At 40.3% G+C, this 19,807-nt stretch overlaps 2 protein-coding genes across 3 annotated transcripts in view; one reads left to right on the top strand and one right to left on the bottom strand.

Moving 5' to 3' along the window:
• eIF5B (eukaryotic translation initiation factor 5B) overlaps positions 1–19,807 on the top strand; it is an 87,725-nt gene that overhangs the window by 61,836 nt on the left and 6,082 nt on the right. The window lies entirely within an intron of this gene.
• LOC106636855 (uncharacterized) lies at positions 7,063–12,331 on the bottom strand. Of its 2 annotated transcripts, none has more exons than XM_089596808.1 (8): positions 11,912–12,331; positions 11,055–11,423; positions 10,764–10,953; positions 10,526–10,677; positions 10,189–10,442; positions 9,884–10,115; positions 9,615–9,810; positions 7,063–9,504 (listed from the first exon to the last, which is right to left on the bottom strand). In XM_089596808.1, exons 2-8 carry the CDS (start codon positions 11,367–11,369, stop codon positions 7,415–7,417), a joined length of 3,429 nt encoding a protein of 1,142 aa, XP_089452934.1. In that variant the 5' UTR covers positions 11,370–11,423; positions 11,912–12,331; the 3' UTR covers positions 7,063–7,414. The 2 variants fall into 2 exon arrangements, with proteins under 2 accessions (XP_089452934.1, XP_089452933.1); XM_089596807.1 differs by having other exon boundaries at positions 11,916–12,331.

Here is a 19,807-nt window from a genome sequence, read left to right as displayed (position 1 = left end):
GTAGGTATAGACATCATATTATTGTCGACGCATCTGCTTGAACGTAAAATTACGGCTTGGGAGTATATTTATATTTTTTTTTCTTAATTTACAAGCCATCCGTCTTTGATGAGACATATCGCCGAAAAATACGCCATGGGAATTAACGAGTTATTGAAAGAATTTTCGAATTGGCGCTAGGCGTTGATCAATTTTCAAGGAAATAAACAATAACTTGGATTCTCCCTCATACGTATTGACCTTATTGTCACAACTCTGCTACATATATAACAGCTGGATAGAGTCTTTTTTTCATTGTCGTTGCCGACTCAATTATGCGTCGCTACTGTGTGCGCGTATGCATAAGTATGCGTGCGAGAGTGAAATAACGCATAGGTAAGACTTCCACTGTATACACCAATTTTTGAAGATGAGCCCAACTCTCTTTCTCTCTCTTGGTGATGAGCTCTGAATGGCTGATGGTGAAGCGTGCCGGTTTTGCATTTCAAATTTTCTCTCTTTTTTTTCTCTCTCTCTCTCTCTCTCTTCTCTAGCCAGTGAGTAGCACTGAAGCCGATGTTTTTCATTTGTTACATCAGTTTTTGGATTCTTCGTTATTAATCACCCTGTGATAAAACCACCAAAGTACGATGTATCAGTGACTGTCAGCACACCACGTAGTTGTAACTTTTGTGTGCATACGATTGTTTGAAAAGGGGAGCTTACGTACCAAAACGAAATGATCGAGGCTCTGGCAAAACGCTCATTATTTATATATCCTCCGAGAAAAACGAGAACCACCAGGTGGACGAAAACTAATGATACGCCGATCACCAATTTCGCTGAAGTATCAGAGATCGAACAAATGAACATAAAAAAAAAAAAAAAAAAAAAAATCTTACCGTCCGAGTGGCAAAATCACTGTTATTACTCAACACGCGTGTAGTATAAACGCACGTGGTGTTATTGGGACTCGCACGGTTATCCTCGATAATAATCAGTGCCATTTATACGCACGTCTCTCTTTTTGCTTTTTACCATACCACAAAGTTGAAGAAGAAAAGAAAAAACATGATGCTCATGAATCAAAAATAAACGACGACGAAAATACGTATTTCTTGTCGCGCAAGAGCTGACAGTAGCCCATCTGAAAACTCGTTTTCGAGCAATCAACGAGCAAATGGAAAAAAAAAAAAAAAAAAAAAAAATTAAATGATAATAACGAGACGAAAAATACACTCTTTGGGAGCTTGTAAGGGGAGGGCATTCGTGCACACTCGCTTTAAAAAAGGTCTTTTTACGTGCATATATTTATAAGTATGCACATCCACGGCGACCTTTCGAGACTGTAATTAGCCGACCTTTACGTGGCTAATGAGGCTAAGGATGTTGCATGTACACGTATCGAAATCCATACACGTACAAAGCGTAGTATCGCACGTGTCCGTTGGCTTTCGTTCATCCTTCCTCCATTCGTGCACAGGCGTCGTCGCCGAAGCGGCCATTCATGCTTACCATGTATATGGATCATTATACAATAAATGAGATATTTTCTCAAGTCATGTGATACTTATTTAAAATTCATTTTTTTCTACTCTATTTGTGGAAACTATCAATTACAAGTGTCCCAGAGTAATTGATCACTGGGTAAAATCAAATCATGGAATGAAAGTTATGAATTACAAAAAGAAAAAAAATTTAATGCACAGACGTAAGCCGTTGAAAATAAAATTTTTGCTTTACAATAATGACCTTTTGTAAAAAGTTTTGACTCGAAATAATTCGATCCGCCGTTTTCAAGCCTATTATATCGCGGGTTTTTGCGCAATGGGCCATATATTACGTGCACGCGCTCTAGAGCAAGTCTGAATGGTTGGTTCATCGATCGACTCGACCCTCTCGCGCAAGCGCTTCTGTATCCATCCGCCCGACGCTCTTTCCACTGCGGTATATACTTATTTATCTACCGGCTCGTTATGATTTACTTTTTTTTTTCATCATTACGTATACTCATGTTTCGATACGTCGATGATATTTTTTTTTTTTGCACGACTCTCTGACTTGCATTGCGTGACTTTCGGGGAATCCTATTACCGTCCGAGATGTGTTACGCGTATCTCGATTATTCCAGTCCTCTTTTTGTTTGTTCAAGATGACGATGCACGTGCTTCTCTTTTCCTGGGGGAGAAGAGATTCCAATTTTTTTTTCCGATGCTTCGTCTTGTACATTATACACAGTGTACGCCCTAAAATTGTCGTGGATCATCTGCTCGAGTATGAGAACTTTTGGGGACCCAAGAGGAAGTAATTAACTTGTCGGGATGGAGTTGACTTTTTTTTTTTCTTTTTTTTTTTTGAACCTCTCAAATGTGTGGTTCTTGGTTATTAGGTAAGACGATTCCAATGATGAGAGTGGAAATTTTTTTAACAACAATTTTGTCGTTTATGCGGGACACGTGTCGGCGTTTGTGTTACATACTTTTTGAAAAAATCATAGTTGAATACACGTGTATATTTTTGAGAATCTTTTTTTTTTCTTTTTAATTCAACCTTAATTGGTTTACTTGACTACAAAGAAATTCACGATTTTTGGCTTCCTTAATCATCACAATTCACCTTGTCAATTGTCTTTAATTAAAAATTTAGCATACAGTTTATTAAAAATGAAAAAAAAAAAAAAAAATGAAGAAACACGCTTCAACCAATGTAGTAATGTTTTCTTTTACATGTAGATGAACGCAACCTTGTCCTCCATATAAATTGCATTCGCGCGTATAACGAGAAAAAAAGAAAGTGAGAGGGCAAGGGAAGGGAAAGAAATGAAGTCAAGCGTACACGAGCACATCTCTTACGTAAGACAGTCGCCGGGGAGCTTTTTATCCATTTGGCGTGCATGTGGATGCACACACCTGATGGCAGCTCGCTTCGGTTTCTCTCGATAAGTGTACATATACGATCCATGTAATTTTTGGTGCACCATCGTTTGCGTACGTATTCAACTGCAGTTTTTTTATCGCTTTCATGCATTCGGACCAGTAGGCCCTACTGTGGGCGACCGTGAGGTTGCCTATGTTGTTTTACTTGTGCATTTTTATTGTGGTCCTGCGTCATCAACTGTATCAACTTTCAGGCTCAGCAACAATTGTTTTTGCTACGAAAATAATTTTTCTTCCATGCGATAAAAAGCTAAAATTGATGACGTTTTTAACAATCATCATCGTTCATTGGATTAATTGTGAGGCTTTTATTTTGTCGACTCAACAATATCGGCAAGTATATATCTACATTTCACTTTGCAATTCCTGGTAATGCGGTATCAAAGTTTGTCTCAAATTATTTTTACAATCAGTACAGCCACCTTGCGTATTGTTAATTTGATAGCGCGATACAGTTACGCTCTGAGCTGACCGTAGGATGTACTCGGGGTATCACAGGTCGTAGTTACTAACAAATAAATAATATTCAAACGGATTATCTTTCGTAAGATTTTAATAAGTCTTCCTTCTAGTTTAATTTTGTTTCAATAGATGCGTGTTGGTTCGAAATTAGGAAAATGTAAAATAAAGTACTTAAACTGAAGAAAAAAAAAAGAAAAATCGGATGGTTGTAATCTAAGTGGTAATAATGAGGAGTTTCTTCCGTAAATCTACGGAGCAAACTTGACATAATTTTCGGGCTTCGCGAAACTCAGCTTAAAACCCCTTCATTTTACGTGTTTCCAATTTTTGATTTCTTTCTGTTGAAAACCTCGCAGGGTATAAATGATGGAGAAAAAAACAAAATCCTCGAATCTCTTGATGGACATAAAAATGAGAAATAAATGCAAGCCCAGAGAAATGAAAAATATCAACTCGCAATCATTGATAAGCCATCGGGACACCACGTGCGAGTGTAGCATGGGTGAACCTCGCGCGCCCCGAGAGTTTTTGCACCCGAGACCACGGGCTCGGCCTCGAAATACGATTCCCGTCGATACGATACACTGACAGTCTCTCGTCCGGCGCGCGTACATAAACGATCAAGTGACTTCCCGGAGGAAGGAGGGTACTGTCGCACACCGATTAAATTAATACTTGGGTGCATATTATATACGTTATAGTGTAACTTTCGCGATTTAAAGCGGCATTAAAGCCGATGCGGTAAAACGAGAGAGCAAGAGGAAGAAAGGAGAAACTGCACCAAGCAAAAATCCAAAAGTGAAGGCGAGGAAGGAAAAAAGACCGCCAGGCGAGGAAAACCTGTGAAATGTCAAGTAGCATAGTGTCGTGTACTAATTTTTAACCATTTATTTATTTATTTATTTATTTTATTTTTTTTTTTTTTTTCATATAAGGTCGCCTGTATAGCCCTGATCGATGTACTTGAATGAATATGGTAATATTCGTAGAGATAATTCGAAAAAATCACGGAATCTTCGTCACGAGTTGACGAAGCGAGTGACTCGAACTTAATTGATGAGCCTTGCCTGACTATAATCGAAGCTTACTACTTGTGCGAGATGCCTTTACCTGGCTATGGCTGATTGTTAAGTTACTAGTAAAAAATCAAATAAAGCAAAAACCTTGTACTTGTCTCGACGAGGAGTCTACAAAATTTTATTTGAGCTCGTAGGAAAAAAAAAAAAAAAAAAAAAAAAAAAAAAAAAAAAAAGATACGAGCCGAGCGCGAGCAAAAGAAACAAGGATAACATATTATAAATATTTACGCGCGTGTATACAGATACGACGCACGTATACCTGTAGAGCGCAAGATTGCGTAATCTCGAAAACGCTGCTCCGAAAAAAATAAACGCACGTACAGAGCGAGCCATTCATCGAGCCCCGGGTACTTATATATAGTGTACCCATACTGTTGCTGCTGCCTCTTCGAGCGTCGAAGCGTGACCGCGAGCAAACTATCGGCTTACCGGCGCTCCGGTGTCGTGATTATTCTTGCATCGATCGCCGTGATACACACACAAACACAAACGGAGCTCTCCTTCCTCGCATGTCAATAGTCCCCGGGAGGGCCGAGCGTTGTGTATCGTGTACAAAGGAGGAGAAGAACGGCGTACGTGCCTCTTCCTCGTGGGCCTTGCTTTACTTCTCCCGACGACGCAAAAACGGCCTCTTCGCTGCGCGATGGCGAAGGAAAAGAGAAGATGAAAAAAGAAAAGAAAAAAAAAAAAAAAAAAAAACAAACGAGCGCGCGCTTTGACTTAAATTTTGCGCCTCTCTCTCGCAGTCCCAAAGCCGTGGCTTTCTTTTCCCCGCTCGTGCGCGCGAGCTCGTTTTTTTTTTTTTCTTTTTCTTTTTCTTTTCACTCGCCCAACCCAATGGCTCGTGCTGCAGATGTGCGTCCCCTTCGCGGTTGCGTATACTATATGCCAAAGTCGCCAGCTACTTTTTCCACGTTTCGATATAACGCGCGGCCTTTTGGAGGGCTCGGCGCGAGAGGAGCGTGTCGTAACTCTCCCCCTATTGAGTTTCTTTTTGCAAGCTCGATTCGTAGGCTGCGCTTCCATCGAAGTGCTTGTCATATGCGCTATCGGCCGTTCGCAGCAACCCGTATTGGACTATAAATACGTGGTAAACAGGGAGATCAAAGAGAGGACTGTGCAAGAAAAAAAGCAAGCCAAGCATCGGGACTGCACGCACATTGGTATTGGGTGTCTACGTGTACTTAAAAGAAAAAAAAAAAAAAAAAACAAAAAAAAAGATGTGGTGGGATGGTGATGCTGTACTTACTGGAAGAAGGAACTGTGATGGTGGTGCTCGTTGGGGAGTCTCGCTCTCTCTCCGTGTCAGCTTCAAGATGTCAAACACGTGTTGGGAGACTTGCCTTCAAGACTCCGAGCTGCCGATGTTTTCGTCGTCCTTAGCCAACGACGCTGTGTATTAGAACGTATTGCTAATAATGGCCAATTGCGTACATACCTCGGGATATTTGGAACATTTTTGCATATAGAGGCTGGAGTTTCAATAAATATGTGAATCACCCCAAAAATGAACTTTTTTTTTTCTTATCTTTGGAGGGTTGTGAAAAATCTTACATAAAGTCTTATGAGAGAAATGAAAGAAGCCTTAGCTCTCTGTAGTCATTTAGTCGTCTCTGATCAAAACAATTTGCTCTGCGATTTCTTTCCCCCTAGAAGGACGACTTAATAAGAAGAAAGCTGTCTTTGCAATGAAATTATGATAATTTACTCGTGTTGTGTAAGTGCTTGTAGCACATTTTAACTCAAGCTCTAATGGAGGTGAAAATTTCATCAGGTCGAATTTGAGTGACAATAAAATACCTCGTGATTTCATGAACCATCGCAAAAATGATGCAAAAAATTACGATCGAACTTCAGTCACCGGATAAACATTTCAGACATTACCATACGTAGCTGATACGAGCACCTTTTGTATTTGATCTCAGATTGTGATGCTTGAAAGAGCAGGAGGGAGAGAGAACATAAGTTGGTTTTAATTACACGTCTAATCCTTAAATTGCGATTTTCCTTTAACTACGAACTAACAACTTACACCAGCTTCGTCAAATATAGTATACGTGAGCGTGTAGTACTGAGAACAGATTTTAAGATTCACTCATCCAATCGTTTAATATCATTTTTACTTATATATGCATTAGTTCTGTAACAATTGGGGAAAAAAAATCAGATTATCGGTAAGATAGTAACATTCGGGTACGTACTCTGAATACACTCCAAGTTATACACCTTTAGTAATTTTAGTAAACTCAAATTCAAGAGTTGGAAATTTAATTGATGCCCCGTCAAGTATCTCAGAGGTACAAGATTTCTTACAATGATTTCGTTCACAAATCAAATTTACCGGTATTGATATTTCATGAGATTGATTATTTTTGTCATATAAATATTTGCACAAAAATTGTAGTGCAATTAAATTTTTAGCGATTTAGCTGTTGAAAATTCGTTCATTCAAGTATTAGGTAAAATAAATAAAAGTTTGTCTTCAAAAATATAATTTTTATTTCCAATATACGTTTCATAAACATTAAAATGAGCAAATACAGTAGTTTTAGATCAAGGATTGCATTAGCCAACACCACATATAAACAAAAATAAAATAAAAATAATTAAATAAAAAACAGAATACCGACATTAAAAAATTTTAGTGGACATTTCTAAGAATCTACATTTAAACAAACCGGTTGACACAAAGTTTTTTAGATTTATTTTTAAACGGCTCTTTTGCTGATTGCTTGGCACCATTAAATCTCATTAATTTGAATTGCTGTAATTTAACTGAAAAACTCGATAACTGCGACTTGTCTTACAGTGTGCTTATAAGTATTTTTCGTTTCATCGGATCTCTGATCGCTTGTCTACTCATCTTTGTCTTCTCTCCATCTTCATCCCTATTACTGCTTTTGTCCTTCTCCTTGTATTTATCCCTAGCCAGTTCTTTTTCCCCGTTATGCTCCTGCTTTATTTCTGTTCCTTTTCATGTTCTTTGTTAGGTATAGAACTCTTCTTCCTCTTCTCGTCCCTTTCTTGTGGCGAGTCGTTTCTGTACCTCTTGCTTGATGTCACTGATGATCTGGAATACGATGACGACGACGAGGATGACCGATACTTGGGGTGTCCTGAGCCTCCGAATCTCGAGGTCGGCGACGGTGAGCGTCTGTACCTCACAGGACTTCGTGACAAGCGCCTATTGTGCTTCGGGGGAGGCGAGGGCGAGCGCCTGCGGTAGTGCACTGACGACGAAGCTCTCGAGTGGCTCGGCGAACGACGACGCACGCTGTGAGGCGAGGGTGACTTCTGCACTTTCGTGCGTCGCTCAATTAAATTGCGCAAGTCATCCTCCGAGCGTTTTTGTTGATTATCTGTCATGTACTTCAGCCTTTCCCTCAGATCTCTCTTTTGATTTTCGTTATTTAACCCGTTGTCATCGTCACCCTTGGCTTCACTTACTGTTGTTGTCGACCTGCTGTTGCTACGACTGCGTGATCCATCTACTGGTTCTTCCTTTACTATGATTTTTTCCCGTTTGACTGTGACGTTGGGATGAGCCTCGTGTTGTTGGGCAGCTAAAAAGGACTGGTTCGACTTCATTGAAAACTCAGAGCCATCCACACTTCTGAAGCTAACTGTTGCAGGTGACGGTGAAGACCAACGGATGGGAGAAAAGGCCGCGGGTACGTGGACTGGCGTTTTCATGTTCTGAAATTCGTCAGAGGTCAGTTTGTCATTGGCTACAATCGGCACTACTTTTGGAGGCTGCATTATACATGGTTCTATGTCGTCAAAGTCGACGGGCTCGCTCTTGATTACGACACCTGATATATCAATCGGCGTGTTGCTTTCCACGGAAACAGTCTCACTCTTGATACTAACATAACTCGAATCAAGATCCATGGTTTCATTTTTTATGTTGGATAGCAGCGCAGGACTTGCGTCGTTCGAGCTGAGCTCGTCCTCTCTTCTAGGTGAGCGTGGCTCTAGTTTTACTCGCACACTATCTACAGAGACGTTTTGTTTTTGCAACGGTGGACTGTAAGGGTCTTTTTCTCGCTTTATAGCCGGTTTTCTCGATAGATCTGGATACTCTCTTTCCTGTTTAACACGTGGTTGTTCCGTTGGTACTGGCGGACGGTACGGATTTTTGTCCTGCTTCGCAGTCGGTTGTCTCGATAAATGTGGGTGATGTCTTCCGTGTTCAACAGGCGGTTCTGTGGGTAGTGGTGGATAGTAAGGGTCTTTTTCTTGCTTTACAGTCACTGGTTGATTGTACAGTCGAGCCAACTGATCAGCAGACCATTCTTTTTCCTTTTTAATTTGTGACGGGTTGATTGTTGATTGAGCACTAGGCAAGGGTGCGCTCTCCTCATGAGTCCTTCTAGATTTTTCCTTATCAAATAGCTCTGTTTTAGGCTTCAAAAGTGACAACTTTTCTTTTTCAACTTTTTGATCAAATCGTTCTGTTTTCGGCTTAAGTGGCATTGTTCCCCCCAAAAAGTCAAATTCTGGTCTTTTTTGACATGATGACGAAGTAGTAGCATTTGACGCCGAGTCATACCTTGATCTTCTTGAAGGTGAAGGATGTTGACTACCAGATGACTTTTCCATTTTTGGCCTGATTGAGCCGTTATCTTTTGACCAAAATGAACCATCGGATCTTTCAGTTGGCAATGACAGACGGTCACGGGCTCGGCAATTATTTGGTACAGCACTTCTGTCGGAACTATTTTGCGCATAAACTTCAAATTCCTCATTTTTAATGAATTTCCGGTCCTCTTTGTTGACATTGCATGTTGAACCAGTACTTTGAATATACTGAACTGTCTTTTCAATGAGAGATGGTCTTTCAAATAAAACAGCAATGTCAAAGGCATCTTTCAAGGATGGAGATTTGTCAATAACACAGCCTCTCTTTGGCAAAAATCCTTGGCCCATGTCATCATCGGTACATATTAATGTAGTAATAAGTTTGTAAAAGTCTCTCGAAAATGTTCCATATATGACAACACTCCAAACTGTAGGTAATGCTCTTAAAGCTCTGTACACCAAAGAATCTGTAAAAACCAATATTGTTTTTTTTACATGAAGATAATACAAAGGCAGGTTACTCAGCAGAAAAGAGTAAAAAAAACAAATTTATTTAGCCAAAATTTTTACTATTTACTTTTTCCGTATGGAGTTGCTAGATGCATCATTGCAACACTTTTGCATTTTTTCACTAATGGCATACATTTGGTCTGAACGTCTTTAGGCTGGCAAGTAATGAATGTTGCGTTATAAATACCATTCAAGGATTTTAGTTCTTCAGCTGCATCAATGTCGTGTTGCAATGTATTCAGCCCAATAACCTTATCACATTTCTGTAATGAAGTATAAATTTAGACTTATTTATTATGTTACCTCGCTTTTTTGAATTTCAAATAACAAGTTTACATGAGACAACATAAGGCTCAGTGCACCAAAATTGCATCCTATATCGATCAATGTGGTTTCATTACAAAGTTGTAGGAACTCAGTCATGAGTAATCCCAATTGTATTGCCTCTATGGAATTGAAATTGATATTCGTTTTTGGAGTATATTTCATTGTTATTGGGCCAACTTTGTCTCTTAATTCCAAGCAGCCACTCAAAAATGTTGGGGGCATACTTGTTTTCTTCTGTGACCTGGAAAAATCTACTTTTGTTATATCAACTTACAGCTAATTAAACAATTAACAAAAATTTCTTTTCAACATACCACTTTAAATTTAAGCAGTATAATGATACAACATTACATGCCCTACCTGGCCCATGATTAAAAAATCTTTTCATGTGGGGTATTAGTGGTCTAATAGCCTTACCACAAACTGTTAATTGTAATTCACTTTTGTAATTACTTCTTATTTTAATATAAGTCCACGTTGGTCTTTCTTTGACAGAGTTGACGTCATCATTATGATATGCATGTAAAGATGTGTCTCTGGATGCCTCGTCAGCAAATTGTTGAAACACCTTAATTATGCAAAAAATGTTTAATTTACGTTTTACGTTAATTATAATGATTAAATTGAATGAAAGTTTTTTTGGACAAGCACCTCTACGGTCCGCATTATGTAAGCCGGAAATTCACTCTCAAAAATATTATTACTTTTTGTTGAAGTAGATGTACCAACATGTTCAAGTACTAAAATTTCGCAATCAACTGTGTGAGCATGATCTTTTATTGGTGCACTACACTTTTTTATGCCTATAATTCATTATTTTCTCTGAATAAATAAAGTAAAACCTTTTCGGCAAATTTTTTTAAATAATTATATAATATTGGAAACTAACAATTGAATCTCCAGTAATTTGTCCATGGTTTTTTCAAAGATGGGTGTCTTGGAGGATCTAGTAGACAAAAAGGACTATTATGGTCTTTCTCTATTCTAGTGATGGTTTCTCGTACATTTGAACTAACCATGCAAACAATGTTACTCAAGTCACTTAGCCGATTTTTTGCCTCTCTAACTTTTTTCTGAATCTGAAATATACAAAATACAATTATTCCATGACCACTAATGGACATTTTTTTACAAAGAAAATTATTCTGGTACACAAGTGCGATTTGATGAGTGTACATACTATTTCGTTGTACCAAGAAAATGTTTCACTTATATCTTTATCTGATTCATCAGGAAAGTCATTATAATAATCTTCGTACTGTTCATTCTTGTCATCAAAGTCATCTGCATTGTCTTCTGCTCCTGATGGTAGAACACTACTTTTTGCAAGGTCCTGCTCCTCTTGATCGAGCAGTGCATTGATTCTGGCATCTAATTCCCGATCTACATGACTTGCGTCATCAATGGGCCCAAGTATTGACTCATTGGAGTCATCCACTCTGTAGCCTCTATTATGGTTACGACTGTAGTTGTCCCTTTCTTTATAATAACTCATATCTTAACCGTAGACTTGAAAATATCCAATACTAATGCACAACTGTTAACTAAACTGTAAAAAATATTTAGAGGATTAGGTTCATTTTTCTTTCCGATACTGTGGTATTTGTTCATAAGTTCTCAACACTGCGAAAATTTTCAAGTATACTTGGCTGACTAATTGATTTATATACGGAAATGAGATGTAAAATAGATTGGATGAAACGATTCTTTGGAAAAGCACACGTACCTATTGGCAAGGCGTAATTATAATGCGTATTGTTTGTAAAATCAGCTCAGGCATATTATCATAACTAAGTTGTTACATTTGTTCTATACCGAATACCAATACTTATTATTTTCCTGATGTCCAAAAATTTTTTCACTAATTGTAAATGATTAAGCAGCACTTGGCAAGTTTCTTCTCCCTTGTAATTGTTTGGGATCGAATGGTTTTGACGCCACTGTCCATGCACGTTATCTGCTTGCTACACTTTTGTTTCTGCCTGCTTATATAGCCGCCCCAAGTAACACTGAATTTATAATTTAGTTTGTACTTACTTACGTTGTTTTGTGATCTTCGAGTCGAGAGTCGTCGAGAATGTGTGGTGTTGCTGACGTTGCCGTTCCCTAAATGCCTGTCGCCGCGTAATACCGCGCGTGTTGTCGTATTCAGCGCATACGATAAGTATAACGTGTAGTTAGTGTACTGTAATAAAGTATACTAATACAGGGATTCGGCTAACTGATAAACTGATTGGAAAATACACTCGTCACTCACGCACAAAACACACTACTTTTATTTAGACATTTTTATACGCAGCAAAGCACAAATGTATGATAATTAGTTACATATTAGCCAGGTACTTCATCTCTTCTCGCAATTTCATGCAAAGTATGGCGAACCTTAAATTCTACAACCAACGCGCAATCACAATAGTAGGTACTTAATAATATCCAAGTTTAGAGAATGTATACCTATATATATATATATACACTGTTTTGGAGGGACAGGGACAGCCTGCTTAGCTGATAGCACTAATTAGGTACTGATAGCAGTGATAGCTCTCACGCGCAGTGATAAGATGCTTTTGTGGCTTCATTTTTATCCTGACCAGAAGGCGCGTCTTATGTATAAACCTTCTTACTCAGCCGGTAAAGTCGCTCAAGGTCATTCAAGGCCACCCAGCATGACCTCGAGTGACCCTATCATTCTGTATACGTGAAGATGGATATTTCTTAACGCTGGGTGACTCGTCGTGATTCATCAAACGAGCTGAGCGCGCACCTAATAGCGAATTTTAAGGTTAAAACGTATTGCATCGCATTACGTAAACGCATTGGGTATTTATTGGGCTCCGGTCGTTCCGGAAATGAAATAAAATTTATTTTCAAAGTTAGCGCCATCTAGCGTGTGATTTTTTTTGTCGCTCATAGACCCTACTGACGTTTTTTTGCTTCGGGCGTGATCGGGCTTCTTCGGCGGCCCTCGCTCTTGTGTGTATTTCAATCAGCGCCATCTAGCGTGTAATTTTTCTCGTCGCTCATAGACCCCACTGACGTTTTTTTTTTGACCGGCGAAGAAAAGCACAACTCAGATTTTGCCGTTGAAAATAACATAAAGAAATCTGAGTTGTGCTTTTTTGTCCGCGGACAAACTGGCTATATTCGACGGCCCGGATACTCTACTGACATTTTTTTGCTTCGGGCGTGATCCGGTGATCGAGCTTCGTCGGTGGGGGCGACCTTAGCTCTTGAAGATCACACCCGAAGCCAAAAAAACGTTCGTAGGGTATCCGGCCCGTCAAATATAGCCAGTTTGACGGCGAACAAAAAAAGCACAACTCAGATTTCTTCATGTTATTTTCAACGGCAAAATCTGAGTTGTGCTTTTCTTCGCCTGCCAAAAAAAAAACGTCAGTAGGGTCTATGAGCGACGAGAAAAATCACACGCTAGATGGCGCTGATTGAAAATAAATTGGATTTTAGATAAATTAGATTAGATTAGATGAGAGTTATAAGTACCTATGGCATTATAATTTATACCTATAGGTTATGAAATAAAGAAAAAAAATAGTGTCGTGGGTATGGAAAGTTTTGTTTGTGTGTTACTCCGTGTCCCTTGATAACGATGAACTAGTTGATAATTGATTAAAAATTGAATTTGACAACAATTCTTATCAGCATTATTGTAAGAGCTGTTATGTAAATTTCTACACCAATATAATTATACACTATTGTTCACGGAATGAAATGTTTATCGTTTCCCATCACACTTACCGAGAACCCCTTTAAATTCACATGGCAGTCAAAACACTGATAATACAGGAAAACCCAAAGTGACGGTACCTCCGATTAGTATTCAAGCTTTGCCACTGCATTTTTATACTCGATTGAAATCATTAATGCGAACCTCGTTGCGACGGCCACGACTTAACGGTACTACCCCACCTATGCACCTATACCTCTCTGGAGTATATACATGCATATGTTATGTACGTGTTACTTATTATCAACGTGTTCCAAAATCAACGTATGATTGATATCATAAGTACCTACTCTTGGAAAAAACAAATGAAAAAAAAACAGCCGCTGCAGCAATTGTGGGACGTAAAATTGTATAATATACATGCGTTGCAGTACGTGACGCCTCGCACCCATACAAGCACGAAAATCACTTAGATGTTTTAGAATACCGTAGCAATGGGAATTTTTTTTCATAATATACACAGAAAAGTATGCTGGTGTCGATAACATTTTGGTTTAATTTTATATTCGCCAGTTGTCATTCGTTAGGATATTGATGCATTTCTGTGTACCTTCAACATTTGTAAAACGGACACGTTTTTGCACGTTTTTTACAGGCAGCGGGGCATGTCGCGATGAAACAAGTAATATTAAATGTGAATTCGGAACTCGCGAGAAGCATTGTTTTGGACTGTACTGTTACTAAGGACTGTTGGGTGTTGGTTACAAAAAAGAAAAAAAAAAAATTATACGCTTGGCTTATTTTGAGCAACAATGCAATTAGTCTTTTGCTTTCGAGTTTCGCTGAAGAACGATTTGTTAGATCGCATTTGTCTAACTCATCATGCAACGAAACAAAATTCATTGGATTTTGAATGTAATGAAGTCGCGATACGTACTCAATTATTTTGAATTTTGAATTTTTTAGTGCAGGAAATTAAATATTCCAGACTATAACTACGAAGGACTATCATGACATGTATGGTTATAATATTTTTATGTTACATCACAAGTACCTATGAGTAAGTGTAATCATCCGTCACTGGCACTGGCAATCATCATCATCATCTCTCTGAAGTATTAGAACTGCAAGTACCTACGCGCAATCACCAATTCGAAAACAATGCAACCTAGAAATAAACGCCCCCGCGAGTTCGTTGTCTCGTAAAAAGGAACGATATCCGAGTGCCCGTTCAGACGAGAGAGCTAATCAATTCCCAATAAAATCCTCGATTGGCATTTCCTCTTCCTCCTGCTCCATGGGAGCTTTATAGTGGTGACGGCGGTGGTGAGCCCTGATGCGACCTTCCGCCTTGTATAACGCGCGGAAAGCCATTTCCTCCGTGATTTATGCAAAAGCTGTGCACATACACTTTTCGCCCGCCTCTGCTAGACAGGTATGTAGGTATATCCCGTCTGTCTCTCATAAAATTAGCAACGAAGGACGATCCAAAGCGATACCTAAAATATCGCGGTGTAGACTGTCACCGGGTTTTTTTTTTTTACACGATACGAGTATAATTTTAGCCGACGATTGTGTTTGCGAGCCGAAAAAGTATACAAGTACCTGATGCATAACTCGACAGTTTTCGACAGACATCGTTAAAAATAACCACCCGAATAATAGAAAATCAATGAACATCACCGGAATGATGGCCTCTTTTTTATACCCGACAACTGTAATGACTTTTTTCTGCTAAAATGGCACAAATGGCACACACTCCGTGCAATAACTCAATCGATCGTGAGTATCTTGTAAACCCTTCCCTAAAAAAATCGCCGCTCCTCGTCAGACCCACCCAAGCGGTACCATCACCATCCCCCGTGCTCATTTTAACATACACACACACACACACATCGCCCGCTCTCGTTCCCTCCCTAATTTTCGACCATCCATTTTTCCTTGAATGGACTGCAATGTACTCCACCCACGCGTATATCACGCAGATTCGCTCGTAGTATATAGCCCGAGGTCGTTGGGGCGTGTATATACAGTACACACTCGCGCCGGATCGATCGGGCGAGGGGGCGGATATTCTTCCCCTCCCTGCTGCCGCGACTAGCCAAGAGAGGAGGGGGGAGGGAGGGAGGGAGTCAACGAGCGGTCGTTCATTGAGCGGCTCTCGCGGGCTGAATGAAACCAGGGCATCCAGGGGCTCGCTTCCCTCCCATTCAAGCCGCCCCCTCCAACGGGTCGACGCCCGCGGCTTCCGTCCGTCCTTATGACTTCCTCGAGCGCCCCCTCCCCTCGAGTGCCATGTAACGTGTATACCCTCGCGCTATCACGATACACGTTATATTACATACCTATACTTGCGGAATTTGGGTGCGTTGTCTTGATACTTTGAGCGTTTTCGATCAATATCCTAGAGTTTTTATTTTTACCCATACGTTACATCGGTTGTTCCTCGGTATGCCTATACATAGAGGCTTTCCAAAATTGATAGTATATACTCGCGCGAGCTCAATCGATTCATTTTCCTTTCAATTGCAGTGCTGCTAAATCGTTTTCCCGAGTATATATATTGTAACATTACGTTCATACAGGAAATAACTAACGCGCACGAAAGATGCTGTTTCTCTCCCGTCCCGCTTCGCGCGGCGCGATAATCTCATTACGTGTAAGACACGAGCTTAATTAAATTTTCTAAAAATAACCCCGAGCGTCGCTACGGCTCCCCGAGTTAATTAGCCCCTTGTTGTTTGCCCCTTCCGCCATCTCCCTTTCCTTCGTCAATTAGATCGCTTCGGTGTTACTCCCTCGCGGAGAGCAAATTTGCCGAGTACACACAACTGTAATATGTACGCGATATACCGCGTGTCGATTGAGCTAAAAATGTCACTTCTGGTAAAACAGCACCGAATTGGGCTGGGGTAGTTCAATTTCATGGGAATTAAAAATCACTGGAGGTCAAAAATCGCGAGAATGACAAACAGAGGTGGACCGTGGTGAGCTGCAAATATCCGGGGGACCGGCCTGACCCCGCGTCGCGCCGATCGGAGGGGAGACCGGGGGGTGCGAAAGAAAAAGGGAAGGCAGAGCGAGCTTTCGAAGGGAAATCGGGTCAATGGGTCGAGCCGCGACCCCAGCCCCTCCTCTCCGTCTGACGTCGTCGGCGTTGCCAAGGGACACGAGGGATCGCCAACTCTCACCCCCACCCCCCGGTTTTCCGTCACATCTGTGCACTTTGGGACTCTACGAAGAGGCCGAAAGGGCGTACCACGAACGGGGCTAGCATAGAGCAGCCTTCGACTGAACTCTCTCGCTGAGGTATTGTATAATATATATATATATACGAGGTTCGGGCCAATGTCGTTTCCTTGATCCACTTTTTTTTTTTTTTTTCATCATCTACGTCGCACGACTGACGCACGTTTCGTATTTATAATTCGAATCGATACAATTGATATAAACCATACTTGCAATTAATTTAATTGCAATGCTGATGATATTGAGGGACGATTTCGGCTGGTTGTAACTTTACCTTGTCTAGCACTATATACGTACAATATAGTGAAATATATGGTATGTTGTGAAGCACTCTGGGGGTAAAAATTCACGCAGTCGCGCACATTTGATCACCTCTGCACGCTCGATGAAAGGTAAAACGTTTTCCCGAGACCCGCGCATCTTGACACGTGTGACTGCCCTGCCTATATAGAGCAAGGGAGACGCCACGCGTCAGCGCATAATATATACTTTATTTTACTACAGTCATCATCATTTGCAACATCATTGATAGACTTTTAAGGGCTGCACACAATAGTATGAAAATTTGCATCCGAAACCTCAATAGATCAGTTAAGTATATATAGGATGAGTATACGTGTGCGTATGCACGTGTGCCGGATAGAAAGGAGACGAAAGAAAAGAACGAAGGAAAGACGGCGAAAAGGGGACAAATAAGATATACCTACACCGGAGAGACACTCCGTTCTCCCTTTATCGTTTATTCTCAAGGCCCCGTCGTGTACAGTATTCGAGAGGAGCGATAGAGTTTCCATGAAGGCCGGAAGCGGCTGCAGAGAAAGAGAGAGGGCCGGCAGGTGGTCGCCGGATGTGCATCCTCCTTTTCCGGACGAGGCCACGCATTCTGTATACACACGCACACGTGCTGTTACATCCGAGAGCCGACGCCCGTGCATGCGTCTCCGGGGACCCTTGTAACGAACAATAAACCCCTGCAACACAGCTTTTCGCAACTTTTTCCGGAAACGTCCTTTAACTTCCTTCCTTTTCTGCATACTTATGTAGGTAAGATGCATTCGTTTGGTAACGACTCAAAGGATACATTTATGTATACCTATACGTACTTACCCACAATTCTTTGAATCAAAGAAAATTTCTTTACCCTCATTCCGTTAAATATTTTCTTATGAGCAAAAAAATATAAGTTAATTGAAAATAATATTTCATTAAATTCAAATTTTCTTTTTTTAATTACGAATTTCTCATTTAGTTGTACGAAATGTTTTTTTGGATCGACTAAACTTGTTTCAATTAAAAGAAAACATTTAACGGAATGAGGGTAAAGAAATTTTCTTTGATTCAAAGAATTGGGTCACTCAGTGATATATATATTAATAGACTCTCTCGCGCGGATTAGCGCCAACTGAGGACGATGTATAGCTCTTTTATTATTCCGTGCTGGCGTTTACTGAGCCAAAGCCGCTTCTTCCCCATACATAATATATATTATGTACACGGCTTCCCCGACTTCCGCTTCCAATTGTCCACCTCAGGTTGCAGGTATGCGGGAATGTGTGTATATATATATGTATGCACAATAAAAGAGCGCGTGCGGAAGCGAACGACGCGCGTGGGAGTCGTATAGTGCAGCAGAGGGGAGTGTCGGAGGAAAACGTCTTATTCTTTTGTTGGCGAGGACTAAGAGTGATGGAGGGGGGGGGGCAGGGAAGAGCGAGTCCGGGCCAGGCTATAGCAGTTTCGGCCAAACAAGGCCCATTGAGTCAAATTAAGATTTACACGCCGCTGCTGCTCGCTTGATTTATTGTCGTTTAGTTGCGCTCTGATGCGGCGTTTCCTTTGCACCGGGTATTGCGGATCGGCTTATATATATATAGGTAATGCCTATTAGCTGTATAACCAGCAGATGCTGCTCTTCTCTCTCGAAACAGAGAAAGATTTTGTGTGAATGTGTGTATGCATATTTACAGGTATACGTATATACAGTTGACGCGTGGGCGAGAGTAAATTTATTGGTATACTGTAGTTCTCGTCGCTGGACTTTTTTCGCTAGTTATTATGCAACGTTCGTTATGTTAGATGCACCGCTACATACCTATACAATGTGTCCACTACCCCATAGAGTGTACGTATAAATGCGGAAGGCGGGCCAAAAATCCCTGGGGAAGGGAATGAAAAAAATGTGCACGTTGATCGGATGACGATTCGTTAATTTTACCGGGTGTTTGATGTTACGACAATAATATACGTGACTAACTTGACCATATGTGTGTGTGTGACCCACTTACTCCGCTTTCCCACAGAGCCTACACATAAGGTGTGGGTAATGGTCGTATCCTCGGCCAGATCTTGGGGATTTTTCTTATGTTCGTCTCGCGACGCTTGTTTTTTTTTTTTTTTTTTTTTTTTTCTGAGCGAGAAAATTGTGGGTAGAGCGAGTGTAAAACAGGGCAAAGAGCCGAGGGAATTGAGAGCTCTAGTCCAATGGGGAAAAAAAAAAAATTCATAGTGAAATGATGGCACTCAAAATCTGTGGACAGTAAAAAAAAAAAAAAAAAAAAAAAAAAACGTTAATGCTCGTTTGGGAAACGTTTTTCAATGACAAACTCTTTTTCACAATTCGTGTACCAACAATTAAAAGATACATCGTGGCATTCTTTGATGACATTTTAAACGATCAAACGGAAAAATTTAACGGGATACTTAATGGTAAGACATGAATCCCTTGCTTGGCAGCAATTTTTTGATTTTCTTCGAAATTCCACGAGGGATTATAATATACTCAGCATTTTTCCAATAACGCAAGAAAAAGGCGTAAGGCGTACCCATTACGCGTTTTTTTTTTTTTGGCATATTTTATCGGCGGATATTAACCATAGTCAGCTGAACTGTACCCCTAATTATCCAAACAGCCCGGAGATTATTAAGCAAAAACGATCGATAGCGCCACACTGTAAATACAGCGGTAGGGGTTGCAGATGTATCAGCAGAGCACGAAAAAC

The sequence above is a fragment of the Copidosoma floridanum genome, unplaced genomic scaffold (assembly GCF_036245765.1).
Source record: "Copidosoma floridanum isolate Cflo_tuat_1 unplaced genomic scaffold, Cflo_Japanese_pri ptg000030l, whole genome shotgun sequence".
Taxonomy (NCBI): Eukaryota; Metazoa; Arthropoda; class Insecta; order Hymenoptera; family Encyrtidae; genus Copidosoma; species Copidosoma floridanum.
The sequence above is the reverse complement of the archived record's forward strand: the minus strand, read 5'-3'. Positions and strand labels throughout refer to the sequence as shown.